This window comes from Cottoperca gobio, chromosome 12 (assembly GCF_900634415.1).
Source record: "Cottoperca gobio chromosome 12, fCotGob3.1, whole genome shotgun sequence".
NCBI classification, from domain to species: domain Eukaryota; kingdom Metazoa; phylum Chordata; class Actinopteri; order Perciformes; family Bovichtidae; genus Cottoperca; species Cottoperca gobio.
In genome coordinates this window covers 12,128,066-12,155,414 of record NC_041366.1, presented here as the reverse complement: position 1 = coordinate 12,155,414, position 27,349 = coordinate 12,128,066, and the positions used below count along the sequence as shown (strand labels likewise).

Here is a 27,349-nt window from a genome sequence, read left to right as displayed (position 1 = left end):
GTGTTACAGTTAGAGTCATGTTTATTTACAGCAGAATCCTGAACGAGGAGGGGAAGAAGGGCAGAGGGCAGAGGGAGGGGGTTAAAAGGAGACAAAGTGTTTTAGATCAAGCGCTTCAGGATTCATGTTTCACTAGACAGTTCTTAATTTATTTATTCACCATTTTTCTATACAGAATCCATTCAGCTGTAATATCAATGCACCAACAGAGCTGGAGTCCTCTGCTGGAGGGGAGAAGAGGTAGAGAGAAAAAAAATAAAAATAATAAAGCACTAAAGAAAAAAATTATTACAAACAAGGGAGTAAAAGGAAATCCATTTTCTATTAAAAAACCCCTCTATTATTTTGTTGTTGTTATCACCATCAGTTATTTATGCATGTACATACACACAGAAATATATATATATATATATATATATATATATATTTGTATATATATATACACACACACATGTATATAAATCTATTTTTTCTCTCCATGTCCATGAAGAGGTGAAGGGGGCTTGTGGTTCCATGATGTCCGAGTTTACATGGCTGCACTGAGCGGCAGGCCGGACGTCCCAACCTGACGGCATTCAGCAGTATTTAGCTTTTGTGAACCAGTCAGAGCTGACCAATCGCAGTCTTTCTGACCTGCTGCCTGTGTCCAACCCACTGACGCTGCTCTTTGTAGGCAGGCTCACAGGTCCAGTGCCTCAGTGTTGGCCAGCAGACTCAGAACTGCAGTAGCAGTCCGAGAAATGATAAACTGTACACTTAACATGCACGGCCAGATAGCATAAAAAAGTAAAAAAACAAAACAAAAAGCCAGCAAACTGCATCGTCCGTACGTCTATCAGACTTCCTGCTGTGCGATCACTCACACCTTTTCCAGTATACATTTGATATTAAGTGACAAACAACCACAATAAAGTGGAAGGACAATAAAAAAGACGGTACGACTGTCAGGGACCAAAGAGTGACAGTAAAAAACTCCTATGAGTTAGCATTAACTTCCATTTTTTGAGGGGCATAACTGATTTTCTCCCCTCCCTAGATCCAAACACTTTATTATGTGATGACACACACAAACACTTAACCTTTATCCCAACCCTTCATCTGTAACTACACATGAATCTAACCACAGTACGTCTTCCCTCATCTCCAGGTTTGAGTCCAAACTTTCACAATAGTCAGGTGTTCATCGACTGAGGTGAAGTTCAGATGAAATGTGCTGTTGTGCTGTTCCACTGACTCGTCTTTTGTCAAAACGTATACAAAGTGATCCGATACCATCGTGCTCAGACATTTATAGAGGTCTAAAATGAGATGCGTTTAGTGTTTCAGTTTCCATGGCGTTAAATACGTGTAAATTTAGGGAAGTGCACAAGAAAGATTCAGTAGAAACCCCAGCACGGTGTATGATGTGGTTCCATGATGCAAAGTAACGTAGCATACCTTAAAATTAATTCAACATTCATTTATTTGAAAAAAAAAACAAACAAACACTGTTTACATTTCCATCTGTCCGCAGAAAGACTGTTAAAAAGAAAATTGACCCCTGTTGAGATTTCTGTAAATTTGTACAAGTTAGACACAAACTGTTTCCATTAGTCATGTGTTTACGACACCGTTTGATCCAACACGCCCAGCTCAATGGAAACCTGACTATTGTCATTTTAACATTTTCATGATTCGAAATTAAAATCAAGTAAAACAACCGTTCACTCAAATCTGTTTCGCTCTCCCACACACACACACACACACACTACATACATACACACACGCGCACACACACACACACACACTTTAACACGAGTAGGAAACTAACTTTTTCGTCAACCAGCCACCGATGAAGATGTTTAGTTTTTTTTTTTCTTCCCGAAGATCCATCAGCTACATTTCTATCACACAAGCCAACAAACTTTAGAAAACAACCTCTAAATGATGGATGCTCACCATTCGACTCAACAGCAAAATTTCACCAAAATTCGGCTGTTGGCTGGCGTCAGTTTCCCACCCTATTCAACATGCTCCCGAACACAAATACAAACTCAAGATACCGCAAATACACATATATACAAATAGAAGCGGCCCCTCAAACGCTGGGGGCAGCTTAACAATTTATAATGCATTTCTGTATATGCCAAGAATAAAACTTTTCTAAATAAAATACATAGTTATCTGTGAGGGTGGGGAATGGGGACAGCAGATGATCAGAGAGGAGGAGGGTGGGGCTCGCAGGGAGTGTCAGAGGGAGCGCTGGGAAGAAGCCATTGGGGTGGGATGATGGGACAGATGAAGAAAGCAGGGGGAGGGAAGAGGGAGACGGATGGAAGGGGAACACTCTTCTCCTTTACTGTGTCGCTGCTCCCGAGCACCGTCCTGTGCCACTGCAACACTTCGCCTCTTCTCAGTTTGTTTTAATCGTTCCATAATAATAATATTAATAATAATAATAATGACCACAACAATGCTAAAAAAATATATATAAACCCCAGCCATGTCTCACAACCCTAAGTCCACAAAAAGGGGGGAGGCCTGGCCCTCGAGTTCATCTGAGTCGGTGAAAAACAGATGTATTGAAAATTAAAGACGCAGAGAAAAGAAGGAAAAACGCAGAGAGAGAGAGACTAGAGGCCTGACGAATGGAACGAGCCATGGGAGGGAAGTGGCAAAATGAGAGAAGAAAAAAGAAAAAAAAAAGAGAGGGAGGGGGGCAGAACAAACACAGCATAGGCAGGATGTGCTATAATGGAGAGGAAATAAACAGAAAAGAGGAAGCGGAGATGAAACGGGTTGGATGTAGGGACCAAAGATGAGTCGTGTTGGGGCGTTGTGATCCACACACTGGTGTCCTTCTGAGGGTTTTCACAGAAGATTGGCGGAAAGCATGAACAAGTGATGACAACATGGCCTCACTGTGAGTGTGCCCTCTCTCCTTCCCTCTAATAAAAAGGTAAAGGATCCGCAGTCCTCCCCGCACTGGTCGTTTATCCCAGGGTGCATCATACCTCCAGGAAGCGGGAGCTGCTGGTCTTGGTGTGGAAGGGCTCGGACCACATGCGCCGCAAATCGCCCTGCGGACCACAGACACGGGACATGAGTAATGCAGCAAATGTGTTTGACGTTTTATTGAAGTAAAAATAACAAACTTACTAACATTTATACCCCCGTCGACAAATTCTTTCATTCTACTCAACATAACTTGTTTTTAGCTTTCTGAAATTCTCAGAATAATTATTCAGCAAACAATAGGTCATTGATGATGACTGGCTGGTGACTCCACTGACTTATCTAAAAATAAAAATATATAAAAAGGTGAAACACGTATAAGTATGAGCCCCTTTTTTGCTGCAGTTAGAAGAATATTAGCAGCGGATGCGGACTGTTAACCTGTCAAATTTACAGTCACGATTAAGAAACACTTAACATGAAACATTTTCGCAAGTTCAGAAAAAAAATCTTCAACTTCAACAGGAAGTGTTGACATTAATAGAAGTCTGTGAATTACATCATTTCAGTCAAAAGTAAAATACACTGTACTGTTGAAAACTATGTGTAAAAGAAGACTGGAGCCGTTATATTTATCGCTCGTTCCTGTTTGACAGAGAACAGTAAAGAACCGCTGAGTTCAGCAAAACTGGCAAGGCTGAACCTTCATCTCCCGTCAAGTCAATTATATAGGCCAAAATCACAAATCACAAATCTGCCTCAGGGGGTTTTACAATCCGTCCAAAAATATGACACCCTCTGTCCTTTCACTTCTCCTACTTCGGACAAAGAAAAACTCCCTAAACAAACCGCTTTAACAGGGGGAATTAAATAAGTGACCCGTCCCGTACCTTCAGGTAGGCCATAGTGAGCAGAGGCAGTAGGGTGAAGGGCACCAGGTAGAGCAGAGCGGGCTGAGCAGCACGATGGATCCTGGAGGCCACAGTGGCAGTCAGCAGACCTGAAACAGAGTCACATCATCGTCAGTCAAATAATACTTTTTCATTTTCTTTTCTTTTTAAAGTACGCTCAAAAACCCTGAAAGAGACAAAATGGGAAACTTGAGCTTCAAAGTCAATTTTCTGAAAGATTCTATTTCCAAATGTGTTATTAGAACACCAAAATAATGGCAGCCAAACAACTGAAACTATCACCTCCAAACATACCCCGCACTGAAACAATAAAGGCCTTGACCTTTCACATCCATCCGTCCATCGATTGCTTGCTTACCCACAAAGTATCCGATGAGAGTGCAGTGGAAATAGGAGACGCGCTGCATGCGTCCGGAAATGGGGACTTCCCCATTTGCTTGCTTCTTGTAGTTATCATAGCGCAGGACGAAGCATAACAGCAGCCCCGGCATCACAATGTCTCCTATTCCCAGCATTGAGAAGTGACTTCCTGTGGAGCTGCACGGGTTGGAGAGAAGTAGAAGTAAGTACACCAACGAGTCATGCAATAAATGTGTACTATCATGTTTCTCTTTACTGTACGCACACATAGGTCCTGACCTGATGTCAAATCTATGCTAGCAGCCCGGTAAGGCTGTAATGCCCTCCCCCCCCCCCCCGTGTGGTTGCACCAGTCTTACCTGGGAAAGACCAGTTTGCCAGGTAAGGAGAGACGGGGGACGTCGCGCCCCATCCCTGGTCCCAAGTGGAGCTTCCTGGACAGAACATCTATGGGATTTTCAGCAGGTTGGGTGGCAACTTTGACCATCACATTACTATTGAAGATGTAGGCTGAGAAGAACACCTGGAGAGGAAAAGGAGGAATTAGACCGGTCATGTTCACTAATGATGTCTTATATATGACTTATTTTCTCTGATCAACTGTCATAAAACAAAAAAGTAATACATTTATAATCTCATTTTTGAGAAGCTGTAGCCAGTTTGGTATTTAAATAACTTTATCAATTGAACTTGAAGAATGATCATCAATTTATTTCCTTCCCATGTCTGCTCCAAACAACTTCTCAAAGCAGGTGGGATTAACTCATCTAATGTTTGTCTCTTATAACATTATCGAGAACACAAATGGTGAGTGGGGAAATAACACTGAAGGTAAATGAGTGATGGCAGGTTGCAAGGCTCCCAACGTGGAGAGCAAGAGCAGGAAATGTTTTCACTGGTTGAACGTCAGCGGAACAGTTTGTTGTGTCAGTTATGATTTCTTCCGTCTGACTTTACTTTGCTTTTGTGTGTAGAACATAGTTCATGCTCCGCTTTAATGTTACATGAGACAAGCCTGAGAAAAACGCAGCAGTTTTCTGTCGTCAAAACATTTCTTGTGGGAGGTATGTAAATAAGATATGACAGTGTTACTCGACTTTAATTCTTTCCAAGACAAAACAACTATTTAAACAAACCTATTATCTGAATGAAACAGATAATGCATATAAAGTAGCTCATAGACCCCCGTGAGCTCCACTACCCTCAGATTGAGATCTTAACTGATTACTTCAGCTCAGTGGTTTAAATAAAATATGACACATGCGCACGATAATAAGTGGCCATTGCTTTTGTGTTTTGTGCTCAGTGCGGGTGCTGATCCAAAGCAGGGATGATGCCAGATATAGATTTAGATGGGATTTATTAGCTATAAGTGCCAGAAAAAGACAGCTAGACATAAATGATTTTTAATTTCTCGAAGGAAATCGTGATGTTCATCCTAATTTTGGCTCAGGGAGACATCTGTTATCTATTGTAGCGCTCTCCCCTTCATCTTGTTCATTTCTGTTTATGAAGGTTGGATTTTGTATTTGTTCCTGCAGTGATTACTGCACCAATGCCAACTACCCAGTTCCGTCAAAACACACTGCTGCTGGAAAATGGAAAAAAGGGCACCACTTCCTAAGCAGCAAATAAACTAGCTTTAATGCGGTGTTTGCTTGTGTACGTTTAGAAAACACATGTAAGGGCTTTCATAAGTTGAATCATAGCCATTTTGTATGAAGTCGTATAAAAAATGGATAATATTTGTAGACATTTTCTTTTCTTTCTTTTTTTTTAAACGAGTGTGTCATTGTAAACACGGTCTGTCTACTGTATCTCATGGCAGTACATCAGCTGTGACGGGTGTGAAGTTTTGGATGGGAGAATGTCTTACCCAGAACACGTCATAAATGAGCAGTCCTGACAGCAGCAGGCAAGACACCTTCAGACTGGGAAGCCGCACGAAGGCTATCATGGCGACACACAAGCCCATGGCTAAAGCTGCGGGGAGGAAAAACACAAAGATATATAAAAACACAGTTCTGCGTTACAGTGGAGATTAGCTGAAATAGCAACAAGGGAAGTGATTTGAGCAAGTTTAATAAAGAAACATTAATTACCGTGCACACAGGCTTAATTAATTAATTAGTCAGACTACTCTGATGACATTTCTGTCCTAATTCACTTTTTGGGTGCACGAGGTTTGACCTGATAAGACACAAGACGGTGTTGGGATTAAACATGGGAGCATGCCAGGGTTTTCATACATACAAGTGTTTATTATATTGGCTGCATTTCACGTGTTATAAGTTGTGTGTTTACTGTGGGTTCCCATCACCATTAGCTCCAAAACAACTAGCACCTCGGCCCCAAGTGCAATACTGTATTGCATACATAAAAAATTGTATGTGGCATTTCTATGAGTATGAGTATTTCTAATTTATATATACATTTCCTTTAAAAAAGAAAAAAAAAGAAAGAAGAAATATGCTGCTAAGTGGAGTGGATTGCTACCCAGCCAGATTCTGTTCTGTTTAACATGCAATGAAAATATCTGAATTTTCTCTGGAGGGGCATTGTAACATTATTTTACTGGTTCCAATGCAGGGGGACGCACACAGTATTTAGAGCTTTTGTCAAAACTCTTTTCCAATTTAAACACTTTATCTTGCGTAAGAGTTTTTCATTTGTGTTGATGAAGTGTTACTATTTGTGTCCGGGCTTGGTTCTTCACATTGCTGAAGAACACAGTAATATGTTTCACATCACTGAAGTCAACTGGGTGAAATAAAAGAAGTGCACACACCCACACACTTTGCAGTGCTTCACTAAGATTCCAACTTTGATCAAGACCAGTTAGCTTAAATGCCAGTTAGGTTATATACAGCAGCTGAATAACTTGAGTGTATTCTCCCTGTGTTAGCATGCATCACACTGCAGCAAAAGCCTGAACATAGTGTTGCTAAAAACTTCTTATTGCATTGAGTCATGATGTCAAGTTCCTTCTTCCACAGAAGATGATAGAAACTACGTTTTGTCCAGATTCTCGGCTTTATTGAAGAATGACAGCAAAGTTGGCAGCTATGCTAACATAACTTCTCCTCACACAGTTCAATTCATTGTCTAATAATGGACAATGTAATCAAAGTGAACCAAACCAGGCCTGCAGTCATTGCGATGTTACTAATCTTTGGATCCTCAGAACATAACCTGCTGCAGAACCTTTTTCTGGGAGACCGTGAAACAAAAATGAACGTTCTGATTTGTAGTGAGTTCTGCTGGATGGAAACACTGACACAAGAGTCATGACAGTGAGAGTGAGAGACGCACCGTCCATGAGAAGCCAGTGTCCAGTCAGCACCCAGATGAGCACCAAGAGAACAGAGAGGGAGAAGGACAGGAGCTCAGCCAGAGTGAAACGCCCACAGCAGCCAAAGGAAATCCTGCAACAAGACAAATAAAAGACACTCTTATCTAAATCCTACAGAACTCAGATAGAAAGGGTAAGGAGAGACGGAACATCCATGGGATATTTCAGCATCAGAAAAAGTGATGCATGCTGGCAAACATTTACAGGTTGATATATTTCACCACAGAGTAGTATTTGCGTACTTAACAAAGAACAACAAGGGTGAGACAGCATTGATCTGTAGCGGTGAGTGGAGCAAGCAAGAGACAGTGAAGATGATTAAACCTGTGAATTGTAATCCATAAAAACGATTCATTCATGTTATTGTTGTTACCAAACAGCTAAAGTGTAGAAGTTGTTCTCAATCTGGAGTTTTTGTTTGGGTACCAAACAGCTTCAGGTGCATTACCACCTCCTTCTGGACTGGAGTGACACTGACTGGCTTGAAATGACAAGGGCCTCACAAAATAGAGCATGAGCATCCTTTATGTGAGACCGTGTGAAGACGAACATAACAACAACAACAACAACAACAACAACCTAAACACTGAGCAGAAAAGATTGGGTTGAGGTTGGCTTATTACTGGCTGTGTAAAGCGGACAAAGGTTTAGTTAAACAAGTTAGCCGGCTCTGAATCTGTAACTAGAGAGATTGGTTTCATATTGATTATGGAGTAGGTGGATTGTATTGTTGGTTTTTCCTTGTGCTTTAGATGTCCAGACACCTGAGCCCAGAGGCTATTCAAAATGATATTGTATGCAGTAAGTTAAACACATAAATGTTGAAAAGGGCAAGTAACTGTGATTTACGAATTATAGTGAAGCAGAGAGATTTATAAATATTTGTAAAAGACGTATAAAACAGCATGGACAATAACATCCACATGTCCTTACTTGTTCTGTGGAGAGCAGGGTCTGGTCAGATACTGGCACATTGGCAACAAGAGGAACGCAAATGCAATTGTTGCAAGAACTGGAAGAGAAGAACAAAGCACAGCAGTGAAAAGAAGGCCTAACACACCTAGACTCGTTTTCTGTCAGTTTAATGAGGCAGCTAATGGTCTTTCAGTTTCAATCATCAACGCAGATAAGAGTCCCGTCTCAGTGGGTAACTACTGAACAGAAACGTGAAAGCCTTATTACAGTAATTATACCGCTGTTTTTGTGTTACGGCGCTCACCTGCAGTGCAGATGGTAAAGACCACCTGTACTGAGTCAAAGAAGAAGAACATGACTAGCAGAGACACTGAGGCTCCTATGGGCAGGAACAGGGCCTGTGTGGAGTCTATAGTCTGAATACCTGCAAAACAATACACACATCAGTGAGGAGGACTTAAAAAACAAAAAAAATGGTTACTTCAAATCCAAGAAAAACTTTTGACGGTATATTTTAGTCCTTGCCTTGTATGTAACACTCACTGTTGTTTGTGTTGCTGTTAAAACCCGTGGGGTTCCCGTCTTTATCCTTCTCCTGGTTTTCACAATCCATGTTTAATGACCTGCAGGAGGGAGGGAGAGAAAGAGCAGGAGAGTGCGTTGGACTCGGGCATCAGTAATTACAATCTCAAAAGCATGCAAACTGTCGATACGAGGCTGTGCATGAGACTTAAAAAGACTTCTGACAAAAGGTGAATGAATTAGTGATAACTACAACTCCTGAAAAGCGATAGCTCTCATACATATACAGTAAATATCTCCATCAATGGAAGATGACTCTTCTTAAAGTCACAGAACTGTCTTCTTAAAAAAAAAAACTTCCTTTCTTTTATGTTGAGTGTAGAATTTAGTTTAATCAGTTTGTGAAAAAAAGAAAGAAGTTTGGATGAAATGTTGGCACATTGACACAACTTAAGTCTGTGAGGCTCTACACCGAAGTGTCTCACCCACAAAATGTTTTCATTTCCTTGCTGTGGTTCTTTCTTCTTCATACCTGACATCAACATTCCTGAACATGATCATACAAACAGTTGTACAACTCAAAAATGCTTATAAAAATATTATTTCCCATCCTTCCCTTATGTCTATCTTACAGGGAGGGGGATAGGCCTTTATCACTGAAGACATTTAGACAGTCCTAGTGCAGGTGTAAAGAAGTAACTGAATGATGGCTGAGTTGTATTTAGCTGCTTCAGTTTCACGGTCCTGGCATTGTGTGTGCTGTCTCACAATGTTATCAGTAACGAGTCAAAAGGTCTGCTGTTAAAAGTGCGTAGTGGAAAACATCTCGCATGTTTCAAACCAAATATAGAGCACATTTTAATTTCCAGAAAATCTGCAAATGAACCAACAACCTTTCCACCTCAGAGAATGAGCTCAGAGCAGATTGAACTGATCTGTTCAGCCTGAGCATCAAACTCTATCAAGCCATTTACTTGATCATAAGACGCATCTAAAAGAAAAGTGTTTTGGTCAATCTCAACTAATTCAACTAAAGTAATCAAAACACCATTAGGTGCAGGACTGTAGATTCTTTCAATGCACTAAATGAACCACAAATCACATTACATCTATTGCTCACCGTGTACACTTGGACTGGGAAAGAGTGAAGCACTGCTGCGACAAGGAGTTTTCACTCGCATTAAAGATGTACAATTTTACTAGATTGAATCCAGACTGCATTGTAAATAACACATTTACCATTCACACATACTGACAACAAACAAACCCTTTTCTTTCTTTAGAGTGTTAAATTCTTGCAGCCTGGGATCCAAAATGAGACAATTCTACTCGACCTTGTGCGGCAAAAGCTTAAGAAAACATAAGGGCTTTTGTTATGTGCTGCAGCAAAAGTAACAGGCCTGCGACTGAGTTTGGAGTATCAACTGTTGTTTAAGAAATTATACTTCCTTGCACATGTGGCAAACAAGACGCGCTAAGTCATTGTCGAACGGCTGAAGTGATTGTTTGTATAGTGACACTCACCTGAAGCTGCCATAAACGATGAGGAGGATGGAGATGAGGAAGGTGGACACCTGGCTGGAGTCAACTAGGGAGTACGCCCTAAAGAGAGAGAGGAACACAAACATGAGACTCTGAGCACAACCATTTATGTAATGAAACTAGTCAAAAACACATTTTCACATCACTTTAGTGTAATACTGAAGACAAAAGTACACAGTGTGTTTGCTGCTGAACTAAAATCAGTTTCCATAACAACAGTCTTCACAGTGACATTACTTTGATTAACTGTAACAAATGTGCATCTATTAAAGTAGTCACTTCCTTAAACATCACATGAACAGCAGGAAAGTAAATCAGCCATTGTGAAAAGACTCCAAGACTTCACGCTCTTGTTAACGTGCTGCTTCCTCCTTTTGTTGGTGCTCGCTGGGATCTTTTACACACATCATGCTGCACAGAAGCCAGCGAGCCGACGGCGACTTGATATTAATGATCATTATTGTTTGAGTGTTGGAACTTTGCCCCAAAACACAAATGTTTTATTTTTGACCATATTGCTGATTCATTACAAGCCGAGGTGAGTGAGAAGGTGTCGTTTGAGTTCAATCCTCATGTGATGCACTATATAAACTGTGAAAGGTAATGTTCACTAAGCTCTCTGATCATGTTTGAAAGAGGAAAATCTGTCAATCTGCCAATGCATGATGCTTTTATAAGCGTGGAGTTGTTAGTCAAAGACACACTATTTTAGTTAAATATCACAGAAGACTGTTTTATGATTAACTGACTGCACATTTGTTATTTCTAACAATGTACCTAAATGTCCACTGTGGCACACCAGCAAAAAGACTTATCAAAGTAGAGCCCTAAACTAAATATGTCATGTCATGACAGTGAGTTAGAATGGACCCGATTCTAGCCACAGTCCACTTTAACTTGTATTATTATATAGTGTATACATGTATTATATAACCGAGAAGAACATGTGAGCTTCAATAGCTGCGCAGAAACCTCCAACATTAGTTTAACTGTGCTAAAATGTGCAGGTACCTCTTCCTCCTTGAATACGGGCGGTTTTCCACCTACTTTATAATCAATTCAGACGTACAAACTATCGGTTCAAAATCCTGGTTTCACAGTTCTCTCCATATTTTGTTTATACCACCACGCTGTGGAAATTAAAAAAATGGAGTGTGCCAACTGTAAGTCAGTCAATCATTTTAAATGCTGCACCTTGACAATCTCACATCGGTTGTGGCCATTTTATCACCACAACTTTGAATACCTTTAAGCACACGGGACACATTTCCCTCTCGTAGGCAAGCAGCCAAAAATACTCTGACAACGAGAATTGATGCGTGTGTGGAGAAAATGTTATATCAGGGATTAAGAAGTACAGTCTGTATACAACACCAAGTGCTCTAACCGAGCAGTAAGTCTGTTTATGTGATGGCCAACTGACCTGGCTGTGCATTGTGTGTATAAGGGGAACTGGGTCGACTATTATCACTGCAGTCAAATATATGAGATTAGAAGAAATCTAAATCCTTTTCAGTGACCATCCAAAAGAACATCTAATACAATGTGAAAACCTCAGAATAATCACACAAAGCTCTGATACTGAACACTAATGTTGTGTTATAACATACATTTGTCCCCCTGAGATCAGTGGGTGTCATAATTACACACAAGAAAGCATCGAACAAAAAGAAAAGTGAGCAATTCAATAGTATAAAAAAAAAGGAATTGCACATTTTGTTGAATAAAAAAAGAGAACTTGGGGGGGAAAACAAGCGATTGATTATGAAAATCAATAAGGCAAGTGACAAAATGGAAACTCAACAAAAGGAAGGGGGTCTCTGCTCACAACAACGGTACAGTCTTCTACATTTTAATTAGGCCTATTGATGCAATTCTGGAGCATATGACTCACCCATAGTTTGGGTGCTCTAAAGAAAACATGCAATTCTGATCGCTCTAGTGTATATAGTTTACAGTTTTACATCCGTCTTTTGTAAAGCACCTTGTTTAAAAAAAGAAAAAGGTACTTACTCACAGTTAATAAATTATAATCAGCATTAAAACAAGATAAAAGCTGTATACATTAGTTGTATGGTACAGCATATTGAAAAAACTATATAAAATAAAAAACTATTAAGTTCCTGAAACATCTGTCGGATGAAGGCCCACTAACTGTAGGAGCTGCAGATCTACCACAACTTCCCAGGCAGAACAACTACATTGATACAAAATCTAGACGGTGCTGTTCATTTCTGCAAGAAGATCCGTCTCTATCCATCTGTCGATACCATGTAATATAGTGACCAAACACTGCGTTACAAAATGCAGCATACCAGTCTAGGGCTGGGTGATTAATCAAATTAAATGTTCAATTACGAGTTTGGCTTCCAACGATTAAGAAAACAATATAAAACAATTATTTTGCCTAATTCAGTTGCAAAATTATGCTCTCATTTTGTCTCGAGTTAGAAATCCAGCGCACCCCTTCCCTTTTACGACCGGCTCTAGGTCAGCTTGGTAAGACCCGGGGTGAAGGTGGTCCACGCCCGACCTCGCCACTTCCTGGAGCCGTGGACTTAGTGTTGCCGCGTCAACAAAATGGGTTTATGATTAAAATGTTTACTAGAGCACAAAGTTATTCAAAGAGCTAGCCTCTAGTATTGCTCTCAAAGGGCAACATATAAGAGACATAAGCATATCCTTAGCTGAGGATTGCCGTTAAGAACAGTATCCATACACTTCAGATTGAAGATGGTCGCATCTTAGTTTTGGTACAGAAGACCTGAAGTCTACTTTCTTGATGAAGGATGAATATGGCTTAAAAAAGAAGAAGCTTTTTCTTAACCAGCAGCTCATTTTCTTTTAGGTCTGTTAAAACCAATAGATTCTCTGGGCTCTCAGAAACAAAATGTTGTAAGACTACACATCTAACTAATCCTAAAATGTCTCTTTGTTTTTAGACAAATGTGTGATCAGGCTTCTAGTTTGGAGACTGATGCTGCGTCTACGCAACAGATTGTTTCCATATACATGATCTGCGGGCTTGAAGTAGCTGCAACTTTATAATGCAGGTCTTTTCTGGGGCAAAGACAAGGCCGGCATTGTGAAGTGGCTGCCTGCAGTTGGGAGGTGCAGATTTGATCCCAATCCTGACCTGTTGAACTATCTGGCCATGGGTGAGGAATGCAGGCTGAAGTTAAAAAACATAACAAACCAAGTGAGCCCCAATATCATCATCATCACCTTAGTCTGCATTTCAGCTCGCCCCAATTTAATCAGCGTCTTAAAAAGCACCAAATGCATCCAACACTGAAATCTATTCGCCAGCAGCTGATCCATCGTCTGATTTATCAGCACTGTTCAACCAAGTGAAGACAATCATAGTGTTTTACAGTGGCATGAACAAAATCATGGGTTGTGTCTGAAATTGTCCATATTTTGTTTGGCCATTTTATTTGAGTGTCTGAATTCAATATAATGTCCTAAAAAACATCCCACAATACAAAACAATAATAAAACTTAGGGTGCGTTTCAATACCAATACTACCATACTATTAAATATGCCAGAAAAGGATGTATTATGTCCCAATACATAGTATGTCAAATGCAGTATGCCAAAAATACCAGGATGTACTACTGCAACCAGATGTATTTTGCAGTATGCAAGCCAGCATGCTTTTCTGGCTGACCCACAATCCTTTGCACAGCGGATATATGGAGGGTGGATATATGGAGGCACAATGTAATGACGAAATAGTGTGTTCCAATGTATGCATAGCACAACAGCACATTCTTTGTAAGGGCAGCTGCTTAACGTAAAAACGCCATGGCCTGCACACTCCATTTGATAACAATCCCACAATTCAATGAATCACACGTTATCGATACAAAAATCGCACTTGGCCAATATTAGCATGCAGACATATCAGCAAAATGTGTTTAAGGTAGTTACAAAATAGTGTCACAATTACATTGTTTGTGCTCCATACAGCACAAGATTATCGTTAAACTGTAAAATGTTACACTCCATACAAAATCTCTACTTAGTTAAGGGATACTTAGTTATTTTGAACTCTCATATCTGTATACGCCTCAACAATCCCCTGTTCACCGGTTGGGCTATATTTGAAAATGTTTAATTGCTGAATTTACCGTTCACTTTAGAATGAATAATTAGGTGTTGAAATGAGACAGAGAGATGTAGCGACAACGGGTGCAAAGTGGCAGAGAGAAAGTTATGACAACAAAACTACAGGAAAACTACATTAGCAAAAACCCTGCCAACACTGACACTATGGCACTTAACAGGATATGTGTTACACTACAAGATAAGGTTGTAAAAAAAAAAAACCCAACATGAACCAACATCTGCAATAGTATTATTTTCCCCACTACTGCATTAAAAGTTTGACGAAGTGAGCTCTGGGTCATATTTTTGAAAGCAAAAATGTCTCTCATTCCAACTCTAACACTACATCTGTAGCCAGCACCTCAATCCTTACTCGGCAATAGTGACACAACACATAGTGAATATAAATGGTTTTCCTCTGCAACATACTGTATCATGCAGGCTGCACAAAGAACTTACACAAGGACAATTATAATAACAATATAGAAAACCCTGGCTATAATGGTCTGAAAAGAGCTCATGAGTTATTGGTTTAGTCAGAAAAGGTTAATTCATTTGGATAATATCTGCTAACAAGGTACTAAAAAAAGCAATATTTCTCATATGTAGAAATACCAGGGCCTGCGACTAAGGGCTGCCCTTTTCTGCTGGCATGCAGTGAATACTATTTCAGTTCCGAGTATCGCTGGGCTGCATTACTCGTTTCCTTCCCAGTACTGACGGAGACAACAGCCCTTGCATAAAGAAGACTCTCTGCCCCAAATCATTTTTCATTCTGGTGGCATGTGAAGCAGGAATTCACAGTTTTCATTGTGATACTGAGGGGAGGAAAAAAAAGTCAGAATCTCTCGTCTCTTTCATTCATTCAGCAGAACAGGAATGACTACAGGGTGTGTAGGAGGTGAAGGGGGACATGTGGTTCACTGTGGAAACAGGACACTGGGACAATACTGCATCATGTAGCTTTTCCCCAGTCTTGTTTGTTCAATACAGGAATTAAATGACAGAAAAACCCACTCCGGCATCATCTTTACATATTCCGTCAAATTACAAATGGGCCAGTATACTTCACCCAAGATGTAGGTGATAATAAACGTCCAACAATATGACAGTTTCCTTTTTTTGTAAGTTCTAAACTAAACAGGTTAAGTTTCTTGCCAACAGTTTGGGCTTAAGAAAGTGATTAAGAAACTGACCTTATTCTTCTACACGCAGACACTAATGATGTCACTGTCAACACAGCGAACAGATAGACAGCTAGTTTAATCTACCACGGCCCTAATTCATATTCTAGTACCGAACTGGTTCGTCTGAATTCTGCGCACAGAAGCCTGTAGAACATGGGTGAGATAGATGAATGGAACATTTAAAAACAAAATACAATCCCGGACTGTTGAGGGCTGGATGGCAGCCCAAAGTGCCATAAGACGTCCTTGTTCACTGACAGACTAGGTTTTCAATAACACAATTCCAATACCGTCCTCCATCAAGCCAGTTGCATGCATGACTTGACCACTAAGGGCCGGGTCACCAGGCCACAATGAAGACTTTTACAAATGCTGCTCCCTGTGAGGCGCGGATATTTAAAATATTATTTTTACTCAGGTCTCACCATATTAGATGGAGATAGATTACACACACTGAAACAATGAGAGCCCCCTAGCATATACAGTACATTTACATGCACTATTATTCAGTCCAGTTTACAGCAACCACTGGCTGGATTTGCCGCTGGACATCCAATTGGGAATTAACATTTATCTACCTCCAATTTCTTATCCAATTATGGATGTAATAGGTTACATCCTTCAGGAACACCGATGTAATTTGTGATCAACAGTGACCTTTCTGCCTCCATGAAAAATAAGTACACCTCCCCCACATTGCTGGTCTGGTGAGTGTTTACGCCCTTCTGTGGCATGTTTCCCTGTTTAAATGAGTGTTGATAAGATCTCAACGTAGAAATAGACAGAAAAGATTAACGTAGAGGGCATTTAAGATCCTGAGTTTGTCAGCTCAGAGGCACAAGGATGCCCTACAGGATGGTGTTTTGTTTTAGAAAATGTTAAGCCAAAGACAGATCTAGATTAGCTGCTGGTCACAGATATCAAGACCGAGTTCCAGATTTAATCATTTTGTTATTTTTTTCAGAGCATATGAACACAATGAGTAAAAGTCTCAACGTCAAAATTCAAGATGTATTAGGCCCTTGTATCTTCAAATTAAAAACTGTTTAGGAGTTCTGTAGGGTAATCTTAAATGATGCGTTTGTTCAAGACACAAGGAACAGGCGCTTCAGCATTGTGTCAGATTCAGTTGGATCAATGTGTGCTCTTATTAGTTATGTCTACATAGTTAAAACATACTGTATACATAAGAGAAGATCTAAAAAGGATTATGACAGTGCTTGCTGTCTTTTATCTTCTGTAGTGCAACACAGATTTGCATTACAAAAGACTACACGAGACATTACTGTTAATTAGGTGAACCGGCTTATTTTAAATGGGCAGAAGTCGACATGCTCAACATCTTCTACTTTGTGAGTTGTGTGAATGATAAGTTGATTAGTAAATGTATACAAAAGGCCCATCTTAAATTAGATTGTACTGTGGATAGTCTTAACAATAGGATTTTGGAATTAGAGCTTAATAACCATGTTTACTGAGTAAGGATTTTTCGTAAATTAATTAACAAAAAGGAAAACATACTAATGGACTACTACTGCGTGTTTCGATGCTGAAGACCTCAGCCCACTTGTACAAAAACCACAATAAGCTTCCAAAACATTTTTGCAAGGCAGTAAAAACAAGCTGCAGTTTTAGGTTTACAGTAGACGGGAGCTGCACAAATATGGTCACACTCTTGGTTTTTGCTCGTGATACTGAGAAGAAAGCCACATATGACAGCAATGCTTACGAATCAATCCTCAATACAATCTACAGATTTAACGGTGAAACACAACCGCTAAAAATAATCAATTGATCAATTAGCTGATAAACTATTAACCTGGTTACAGCTTCTTGTGGGTATTCGTCGTTATTTATGACAGATTTACTTAATCTTTGTAGCCATCATCAGCCTAGAAGAACCTACAGAATGTGTGGGAAACACCATCTTTCAGTTTGATTGATGTGGTTGCTGGCTGCCATGTTCACACTGAGGATTATACCGCACAATACGGGCAGAGTGGTTCAACTATGATCTTTTTTATTTTCCTTTGGTTTCCATTTATATCTTATTAAACCAAGAGTGAGAGCCGTTCATGAAGCAAGGGGATGCTTTTGTTTACTCATGTGTAATAAAGAGTGCTGTGTGCTACTTTAGGAACAAACATGCTTATCTGCCTCCCCCTTCTGTTATTCTTACTCATATTTTAAACCTTACTGGGACATTACTTATGTGCACTTGCCACATTATCAGACTCTTACAATCAGACCTGACGATAATATAGACTGGACCCTTCAGCTGTTAAACAGAGCATTCAACTGAGATGCTGAACCAAAGCAAATGCACTTAAAAATTGGGCAAGAACAATGGCTGCAGAAAAAGATATGAATACAATTTACACAGAACGAAGTCCAATATGTTACAATGTGTGTAGTGAATCTCCCCGCGATAGCAAATAATGGCAAGACGTAATAGTTTTCTATTAAAGATAATTTCTTCTTTCACTCCTAATTAGCGGATTAAAAGCTTTCACAAGATGGCACTAACAAGTGCAGAGACTGATTGAGGTTTCCCAGATACAAAGAGGGACATTTGACATTAGCCTTGATGGACAGGTAAAACTAAATACTATACGAGAACTGAGAGGTCCGCTCTTACCCAATATATCTGTGTGATGTTATATCACTGTGCTCTCTTCAGGAAGCACCACTTTTGCAATTTCACCTAAAATGTGATAGTTAAATAATTCTGACTTACACAGCATTCATTTTACAAGCTGCAAAACTGAAAATGAGAACGTAAAACTCGGAGAAAACAACTCCATTAACAAACAGATGTACCAGTGGGATGGTAACATAAAGCCATCTATCACCAGTTAAGACTCAAGCAAACTACAAAGCTACCTGCTGCTGTGAAGGTGGTTGAAAGTGGCATCAAACTATAACTTGCCAGCTTTCAAACCCCTTCATGACTGTACATTGGCCAGTTGGTCACCACAAGGATAAACAGGGCTTGCTGTGGTTTACTTATTAGCAGTTTATCCAGGCAGTAATTTGTAGCTATAAAACTAATTGTGCAAACCGAACGTGCAAATGCTGCCAAGCACAGCATCCAAACCAAATGTCGGTACACACAATGTCATTAGAGGTCTGTGTCAAACACCTGCTTTACTCAAATACAATTAGTTATGTTATTTAATGTTTCAACATTAAAATGCTTTTTTTTTAATGCTCATAAAAGCAGAACTTTAATGTATTAAGTGTTGGGTATTTCACAACTCTGTGGTTTTTAGTATTTATGCTTTGTAACAGGGGGTTGGGTTCAATGGTTCAAGATGTGATGTGAAGAAGGCAAGATGAAAAAACAGACAGAACTGGCAGAAGTAACAGAAGTAACATTTTCAAATGACTTATGTTTGCTGAGGATAGCTTGATTTGTGCCTGATTTAAAACGGCTAACTGTGTATTTTTAAATAAAATATAGCAGTGTGTAACTTTAAGTTATTTTACCTCACTGAATATATGAAGTAAAAAACTGAACAGGAAGCTTGATGGTAATGGTACGTTAACTTAAAATGTATAAACCACAATTACTACCACGCCAAATGCGGCGTTTCAAGGGTTTTACACTCCTGCATATAGATGGATATGATGGCAATGTAACTCGAACATTTTCAGCTTTGGTTTACAGCTCTTATGCACATACTCGCTTACAACCTAATGTCTCTGAAACAAATACAAATTTAAAGACATATGTAAAAAGGAATAACTCATGTGACGCTGTTGATGATTATATGTTTACGTGCAGTGCAAAAAGATGGCCAATCAGTTGTGTTTGCAAAGCAAAAATGTTTATTTTCAAGCTTCAGTATTGTTTAAGCTTCAGCTGTTTTGTCACTTTTACTCATTATTCATCTCTGAAGTTCATCAGGGACATTTAGGCCATTTTTCACACAATAGATGGTCACTGTCCTAATACCAAGTGTAAATGCTAAGGAACCGCATACTACCTACTAACATACTGCCAATCAAATTCACGATTAAGCGTGCCATTACCAGCAGACTCTTTACACTGAAGTAAACTCAAGCAATACGTCTTCTGTGCATCACATGACGGTATTGATAACGTTACCGGTCGGCGCTACCGTTGACTGAAAATTGTTCAACACACATCTAAAATCAACATTACCTTCTTCACTTAATTCAATATTTTTTAGTATCTTTTTTTTTTTACCGCCTGCATCGCAGTCCGGCATTAGACAGTCTGAAGAGCGGCAATGTATTTTGGGTTGGTAAAGTATGTCCAGTAAGCACAGATCTTAAATACTAAGAAATTCTTGCTTATTGAAAACTAGGGTTTTCTTCCATACACAAAGCCCACATATTAAGAAGTGGGAACGCACTACATACTCAATGTTATGTCATCCATAGTATGTTAGTCTACAATTTCAAACACAGGCAGTGTCTATGAGGGAGTCATCCACAATACACTGATCCTCTCAAAACTATAACGCCCCAAAATCAACATTACTTAAGGAATGTTAAAGGAGAAATGGGGGGCTGGGATTTTCCAAGTTACAATGGCTGTCACTTTGCATTGATAAAACCACTGCTGTCTATTGCAGGTTAAATATTGATAGTAAAAATGGATGTCATAACAGTTCCCCCAAACCAAGAAAAGTCAGGTCAAATATAATATAAAAAGGAAAAAATGTACTCTTTTATCAACATGCCGTAAAGAATAACAGCCCACAAATGTGAATTATATCAAATCAATGGCCTATTATTTAATCAAAAAGGAAAATTATGTAGTGGCTGGGCTTTTCCTACTGTAAAAAATGTTCCCCAACTTTGCAGCTTCATGACTACAATGACACAACGCTAGTATGAATGTAAAAAAAAAAGTAATTGTGTTCACAAATATCCTAATAGCAGAAAAAGCTTTGGCTCACTAATCTCAGACTGAATGGTCATACAATTGATGTGAAAAGACTATAAAGACTGGCATTTCCAGAAAATATTCACAAAAATGTATGACATTAAAATGGGAGTTATAAAAGCCCAGAAGATCAAAACACAACTTTCCTGTGGACTTCTAGCATTCAATGAACCTCGTCTGCTGTTGGAGACTCGGTTCAGCAAGAAGATGCTGCTCTAAAAAAATTATCATAAAAACATTAAACCCGTATTGCTGGGATCAAACAAGCATAATTAAGCCTACATTATTTAGCTAGGCCTAAATAAAGTCAGGTCATACTCATTCATGGGGACAACGCATTTCGGTGGTCACATCACCTCTCACTGCCTTCGTTTAAAGCAGTCCTCATCCAACTCTAAAACCTAACTGTAACGTTTAACCTGGCTACAAGTGTGTGCACCTCACAATTCTGCACATATTATTTGTTACAACCTGTCGTGTGTCACAATGCCAAGCTCACCCTGAAACTGGCATTTTGGGACATGACTGCGATGCCAGTTAGCTAGCTTAGCTCTACGGCAGAACCTTTGTTATTGTGTTCAGCGGATCGACGACGACCAGCTAGCCATCTAATCAGCTAACACTAATTTGTTGACACGGCTAACGTTCAATAATCAGCTTGACACTGTCATGTAACGTTGTGCTTTGTGTAAAAAAATATATTTTCAGAAAGCAAGCGCTGATGTGAGCGAACGAGTCATTCACCAACTGGCTAACGAATGAGCTTATCAAGCCGTTAGCTCGGCAGCTAGCTCTTTAGCACTCGCTCACAATAGCACCATTGGAATTGACCGACGCTGGATAGCGTTAACATAGCGTCAGCTGGTGAAGCTAATTAGCCGCTGCTAGCTAACCAGTATCAAGTTAGCTGTTAGCAATATCGGAGGTGCAGGGGGAACAATTAGATGAGTGAGATTTTGCTCTCTAGATGGTTATAAATACATCTGAAGGAGTCTGTGTGAAAAGCCAAGTATTTCCGTGAATTGTCAGAAATATAATTCATTGGTTTAGTGACCTATATCAATCAGGCTCAGCTGTGGCAGCAGCTAACGTTAGGTAGCTACTACTAATCGGTAGCGCGATGCCTGTGCGCACTCACCAAGATGAGTAGCCTTGCTCCGCCATATCGCCGAAAACAGTGGGCTCCGCGACTGTGGCTAACACAGATTCAGGTCCCAGTGACAACCCGATGGGACCTCGGAGAGGTTTTCTGCTTATCCTTCACAATCCAACGTCTTAGCAGTTACTTTTGGGTGACAACATGATGATACATCCCGGCGACAGCTAGTAGTCACTAGCTGAATATCTTGCAATTGAAATAGGAATGATGGTTTGCTATCGTTAGGTGGACAAGACAAAGCACCCCGAGAAAAAAAAACACTGATGTTATTTTTGTCAGTCTCGCTAATGTCCTGCCGTCACCCCAGCCAAGAAGGCTCGGTCTCCAACGATGCTACACCCACTGTAAATCCATATTCAGCACGATGTATCCAGGATCAATTCTGATATTCCTCAAGTCTGCACCCCTAGCTGTTATGGAAGACGTTCAGCTTTGTTTTCTATGGCGAGGAGTCACGGGAACGCGCAAAATCGCCCTGCCGTAGAGCTTTACAAGTAGGACGTGCACGGAAACGGTTTTGTGCACTGAAATGCTCGCAATGGTTTCCCTTCAGCTGGCAGCATTGCAGCCTATCATATACACCTATAACTGGAGCCGTGAGCATAACGTCGATTATACAATCAAATGTGTGGTTCTAAATATTCATTGCAGAATAATTTGATGTAATCGCAAAATATGATTTTTAATTACTGACTAATTACTGAAAAACGGACAACTCTGTATTAGACTCATTTAAATAACTATTAAGTGTGGGTTACAATATCAACATTTTGTGAACAAATTACAAGTGACTGCCAAGGTTTATACAAACAACATGTACTTTAGGTCTTTTTGGATTATTCAGCAAAAAGAAAAGACGGATGGTTTACAGAATTATCTGTAAGAGTTTATTTCAGTTCTGCTGCAGGGTCTGGAGGCCCCTGGTCAAAAGATAGATACATTAGGCTGTAATATACAATGAAGCACACTAAAACCAACACAACAACATATTACACATTATGGTGTGGTACAAAAAGCCAAAAAATTCAAATAGTCAAAATATGTTCAGCCTTTCTATTTATTTGTATTCTTTATGTTTTGCACCCCCTTAGGCTGATGAATGTAAATACAAATGAAGTGGATTAAATGGTGGCTATCATTCCCCTCTGTTTGGTGAAAATCAACTCTATCATTCAGGATTTTGCAGATGATGAATAGAAAGACAAAGAAGCAATGCAGTGCTGCCATTCGTCAAAGTAGAGAGCTCATTAGTCTAGTAGTCGCAATTTGCAATGATTGCTAGAATGAGCAATAATACACATTTTTATAGTGGATACAGATCCCCAGAGGGTGCTCTGATAAATGTTGGCAAACCTGTATTGGGGACTTTGTCCTTTGAGCAAATTTTATGCCCTCAATATTCCAGTTTTCCCAGTTTCCCATGTTGTTGTGTAACTCTCACAGGGTGGTTGAGTTTTTCAGTGGGTGCTCTTGTAGCCAATCACAGCACTCAAGCTAGGTTTAATATTTACATATAGCCCTCAGCGAAAGGGCAGGACTTATTGTTGCAATATTGTGCATGTGTAAGATAGCTTATCATTCCCCTTCATTCCCTAACCCTGACGTTTTCTCTAGCGCCACTAAGAGGTTGACATTTTGTGTTTGTAGTGATTTGCCTCAACAACTATGGGATGGATTGGCATGCATTTGTTGCAGACATTCATGGTCTTTCTGATCCCCCGCAATAGTGCCATCATCACATTTCAATTTGTGAAATCATTTGTTTTCTTCTCTTTAACATATTTCTTTTCTGAACAATGAGCGTTAAAGGCCTCACAGAGCCGTTAGCATGGCTGTAGACTCTTTGTCTTGTTCGGTTCAAAAAGCCTTGTTAGTACGCAGCACAACTGAAAGACTGTGGGGTCATTAAAATCAGGATTCGTCCCAGATGGCTCATAACAGTTCGATTGCCCCTTGAGGGACGAATAAAGCATTTTGAATTCAATAACAGACACTACACTGATCAGATTATGAGATATATTGTGTGCAAAGTTGACATTTTCACTGAAGGTGCACAAAAAGAAGGACAACGGAAACGTTTATCTTCTAAGTAGTATAAAAGTGCTCAATGAATTCAATGGCAATCTGCCCATTAAACTTTGATGTCTTCCAAGTGGATGTTTTGGCAGGATGGTGGTGAGACATTAAAGGTCAGGGGGTCACCAACAACATTAGGATTCATTCAGGACCATGAATGTCTACAGACTTTTGTAGCCAAATCCAGCTAAGTGTCCAAAATAGTAATGGTACATCCTCTGGTGATCATGAATGTGGTCAGTAAAGTTCATGGCAAGCTTCCCATCAGATTGTTTTTGTGTTCAAGTTAAAATGTTTGTGTGATAGAGAACCAAGATCACAAAAAAAGATTAGGATTCATTCTCTGGGGACCATGATCAACTACGGAAAATATTTTCTGTTCTTGATATACATTGTCATGGTTGGTCAGTGGGAAATTGGACAAAAGGCCACGGATGTAGTAACTTTTGAAATATCTCTCTTTGGATGAATAAATAAAAAAACGGATGCTTAGATGGACGCATGGATGGATGGAACAAGTAAAGGAAGGATATCCTTTTAGTACAAAGTGTGTAAGGAGTGCATCAGCAACATGCAGGCTCTTTGTTACTGCACACATGGGTTGAATGTTGCAAAGCAACTTACTGGTTTGTTAAACAATGACACTATTTATTATTAATACTACAAAGGCCAGACAAATAAAAAGCTTGAATTATATAGCCCTGTGTGGTGTAGACACGGCTTACTGTACATTTCTATTCTGATCCCTGTTGTTCAGTGACAGTAACAAAACAACACAGATTCTTGGCCTGGCTGTGAAACCATCCATGTGAACCCAGGATGCTATAAATCATGTGCGATCATTTTAGTCATTAAAAGTCGACTATTACACAGCTGCAGGCATAAGCAAAGCTTTTAATTTCCCATCCTGATTAAGTCTAAATTAGAAATAAAAAGTGCTTTTCCTTTCCACGATATTGATCTGAGGTAAGTTTTACACACTGATTCAAGCCCAGTGGAATGAATCATCATGTCTGACAATAGAAGATTTTCCTGTATGGGATTAGCTGATGCTAGACAAGACAGTGTCTTTCCTGTAGATAAAGATGGCATTGGAGTTTAGAAAGGGGTCAATGGGATTCCCTTTATCCAATGAGTGTGGGGATTACCAAAGTCTGCAAAGAGCTGCTTTTCTTACAGATTATGTACAATCTGTTCTCAGCAACAAAATCACATATTCACAAGACACAGGAGGAGCATTAACCAAACAGCTTATTCATTCAAGGGCAAATACGGGTTTTTTTTGCAGTCAGATACCTTGTGACACAAAACTAATGCTAACTGAATTGTATTTAGTGTCCATCACTCTAGGACTAAAGCCAAAACACAACTAAATGTTCTTGGGTTTAGAAGAGGGCGTTTATAACAACTACTTAAGTATATGTAGTTAAATTAATACAAATTAAAGATATAACAGGACTGTTACATTACGTAATCTGGTACACATACCTACATGTCCCTCGGGATAAATAAAGTATCTATCTTTCTATAACCATGTTTTTGGGTAAGTAGAACATCTAAGAAGAACACAGGTCTGTGTTGGGTGTATATATTCTTAAAGTCTTTATTTACATTCTTAGAAGTCACAACTTTAAAGTACAAAGAGAGAAATATCAAAGATGCCAGGATTATTTATCACGGTTTTAACCTCAAGAATTAGCTGGATCCAAAAGCTGTCCATAGAGGCCGGAGTAGACAGATACACAGAACAGGCAGCCACACGTTCGAAATCCCTGATAATCTGAACATCAGGTGATCATTTTAAACAAATACTGTAGACTGAAGGTTTGCAGTTGAGAAAAACAAAGTTGCTTGTGTGACTCCAACTGCACAAAGAAAAATACGGGCTGGTGTGAAGGTTGTTAATCCAGTGATGATTGGTGACAGGATGTTACGATTATAAGCTTCAAGTGGATGAAAAACTAAATTTGTTGTGCACTGATCTCATATTAACGTCTACAGAAGGTGTAAGTGTAAATAAAAAAAAGGTGTAAAATGTAGATAAGAATACATTAGCTGGCTCACTGTTGTGTGTTAAGTGCACTCAACATTAGGATGAAAGTGTAGCCATCATTAAGTAAATATGAGCAATTTATACCTTACTACTTACTTAAAGAATTTGGATACAATTGGCAAACATTACTGGGTCTTTGACTTTCAAATGCAATTTACTTTGTGTAGCACATGCATCGAAAATTGCTTAATTTGGGGTTGAATTGATCAAAAATGATTTAATAAAATCTTATTTTTTCTCAGTTAATCCTTTTTGTGCTTTAAAAAAATGCATCCAAACACAATAGTTCCCTCTTAACAGTGTAGTAAATCAGTTTGGCCACTAGATGTCAGTCTTTACTTTGAGAAAGGTGGACGACGTACATAGAGGGGCATTCAAGAGTCAAGCATGCAAAGGTAGAAAGTTAAACACAAACAAAGAGTATTTATATTCTTCCAACAGTTTATTCGGGTATTTACTCTTCTTGTCTTATTCCCATTTTCATCTTCAACTTTTGTATGAACCATATGCAGCACATCAGTTACTTTGATGTACGTCTAGTTTGCAACATGTACATTTTATAGTCTGAGGAGAAACACAGATATCATCACAAACATGCCCTCTACCATCTTCAGTTGAGGAATGGAGTTCATTACACATATCAGATGTTGCACATCGTGTGCACAGACAGGCCCTGCTAAATGCTTAATTTCTCTGGCCGATTTAAAGTACCTGATTACACATCTGATCTGATTTAATGGGGAGGCTGAGTGCACTGTCAGAATTGTTGTAGATCTGCAGAGAGTTCCAACTTCCAGGTCATGTGATTGTGACTTTATGTACTGTTTCTGTTGGTTCTGCAACGCTGTAGGCTATGTGCATTACTCTCTAATATTATCCTTATTTAACAATAGGATACTATTCCCACTAAGAATATCTGCACCATCTGTTACTGTTTGCATAGTCTGGAGAAAATGAATCACTAAAATAATTCAGTGATACATGAATTGATTACTTCGATATTTGCAGTCAGTAAATGCATGTTTTTATATAGGTTGCCAGCTTGAGACACTAAACGGAAGTTATTCTATTGAAGTGACTATTCCAGACATATATTCAGGGTATAGGATGTTAGGATTAAAATGTGGGCACAAGCACAAACCGCTTATGCACAATTACTTTGGACTTTGTGAGAAGCTCTGTGCAAAGCTGACCTTTAAGCAAAGCACATTTTTTTGCATGATGCATTTGTGCCACAAGATCACCAGGTGTTTTGTGACATGCCTCCCACTCAGGTAGGTATCATCCCTGGCCGTGGATCACAATACCG

General features: G+C 39.5%; 1 protein-coding gene across 4 annotated transcripts; it reads right to left on the bottom strand.

Moving 5' to 3' along the window:
* Positions 1-3: 3 nt before the first annotated feature.
* Positions 4-22,454, bottom strand: sppl3 (signal peptide peptidase 3). 4 transcript variants are annotated; one of them, XM_029444914.1, is made up of 11 exons: positions 21,891-22,454; positions 10,519-10,596; positions 8,998-9,095; positions 8,777-8,896; positions 8,491-8,569; positions 7,518-7,630; positions 6,082-6,188; positions 4,565-4,728; positions 4,140-4,382; positions 3,825-3,934; positions 4-3,059 (listed from the first exon to the last, which is right to left on the bottom strand). In XM_029444914.1, exons 1-11 carry the CDS (start codon positions 21,914-21,916, stop codon positions 2,851-2,853), a joined length of 1,347 nt encoding a protein of 448 aa, XP_029300774.1. In that variant the 5' UTR covers positions 21,917-22,454; the 3' UTR covers positions 4-2,850. The 4 variants fall into 4 exon arrangements, with proteins under 4 accessions (XP_029300774.1, XP_029300776.1, XP_029300775.1 ...); XM_029444916.1 differs by having other exon boundaries at positions 4,204-4,382; XM_029444915.1 differs by having other exon boundaries at positions 9,016-9,095.
* Between the last annotated feature and the right edge of the window lie 4,895 nt (positions 22,455-27,349).

Excerpts from the sequence above, each read along its gene's own strand:
- sppl3 (XM_029444914.1), bottom strand. The coding sequence starts at position 21,916 with ATGGCGGAGCAAGGCTACTCATCTTG. Across the intron at positions 8,897-8,997 it reads CAGTGAGTGTTACATACAAG|GTATTCAGACTATAGACTCC; the intron begins GCAAGGACTAAA and ends ATTGTTTTGCAG. Across the intron at positions 8,570-8,776 it reads CTTTACCATCTGCACTGCAG|TTCTTGCAACAATTGCATTT; the intron begins GTGAGCGCCGTA and ends CTTCTCTTCCAG.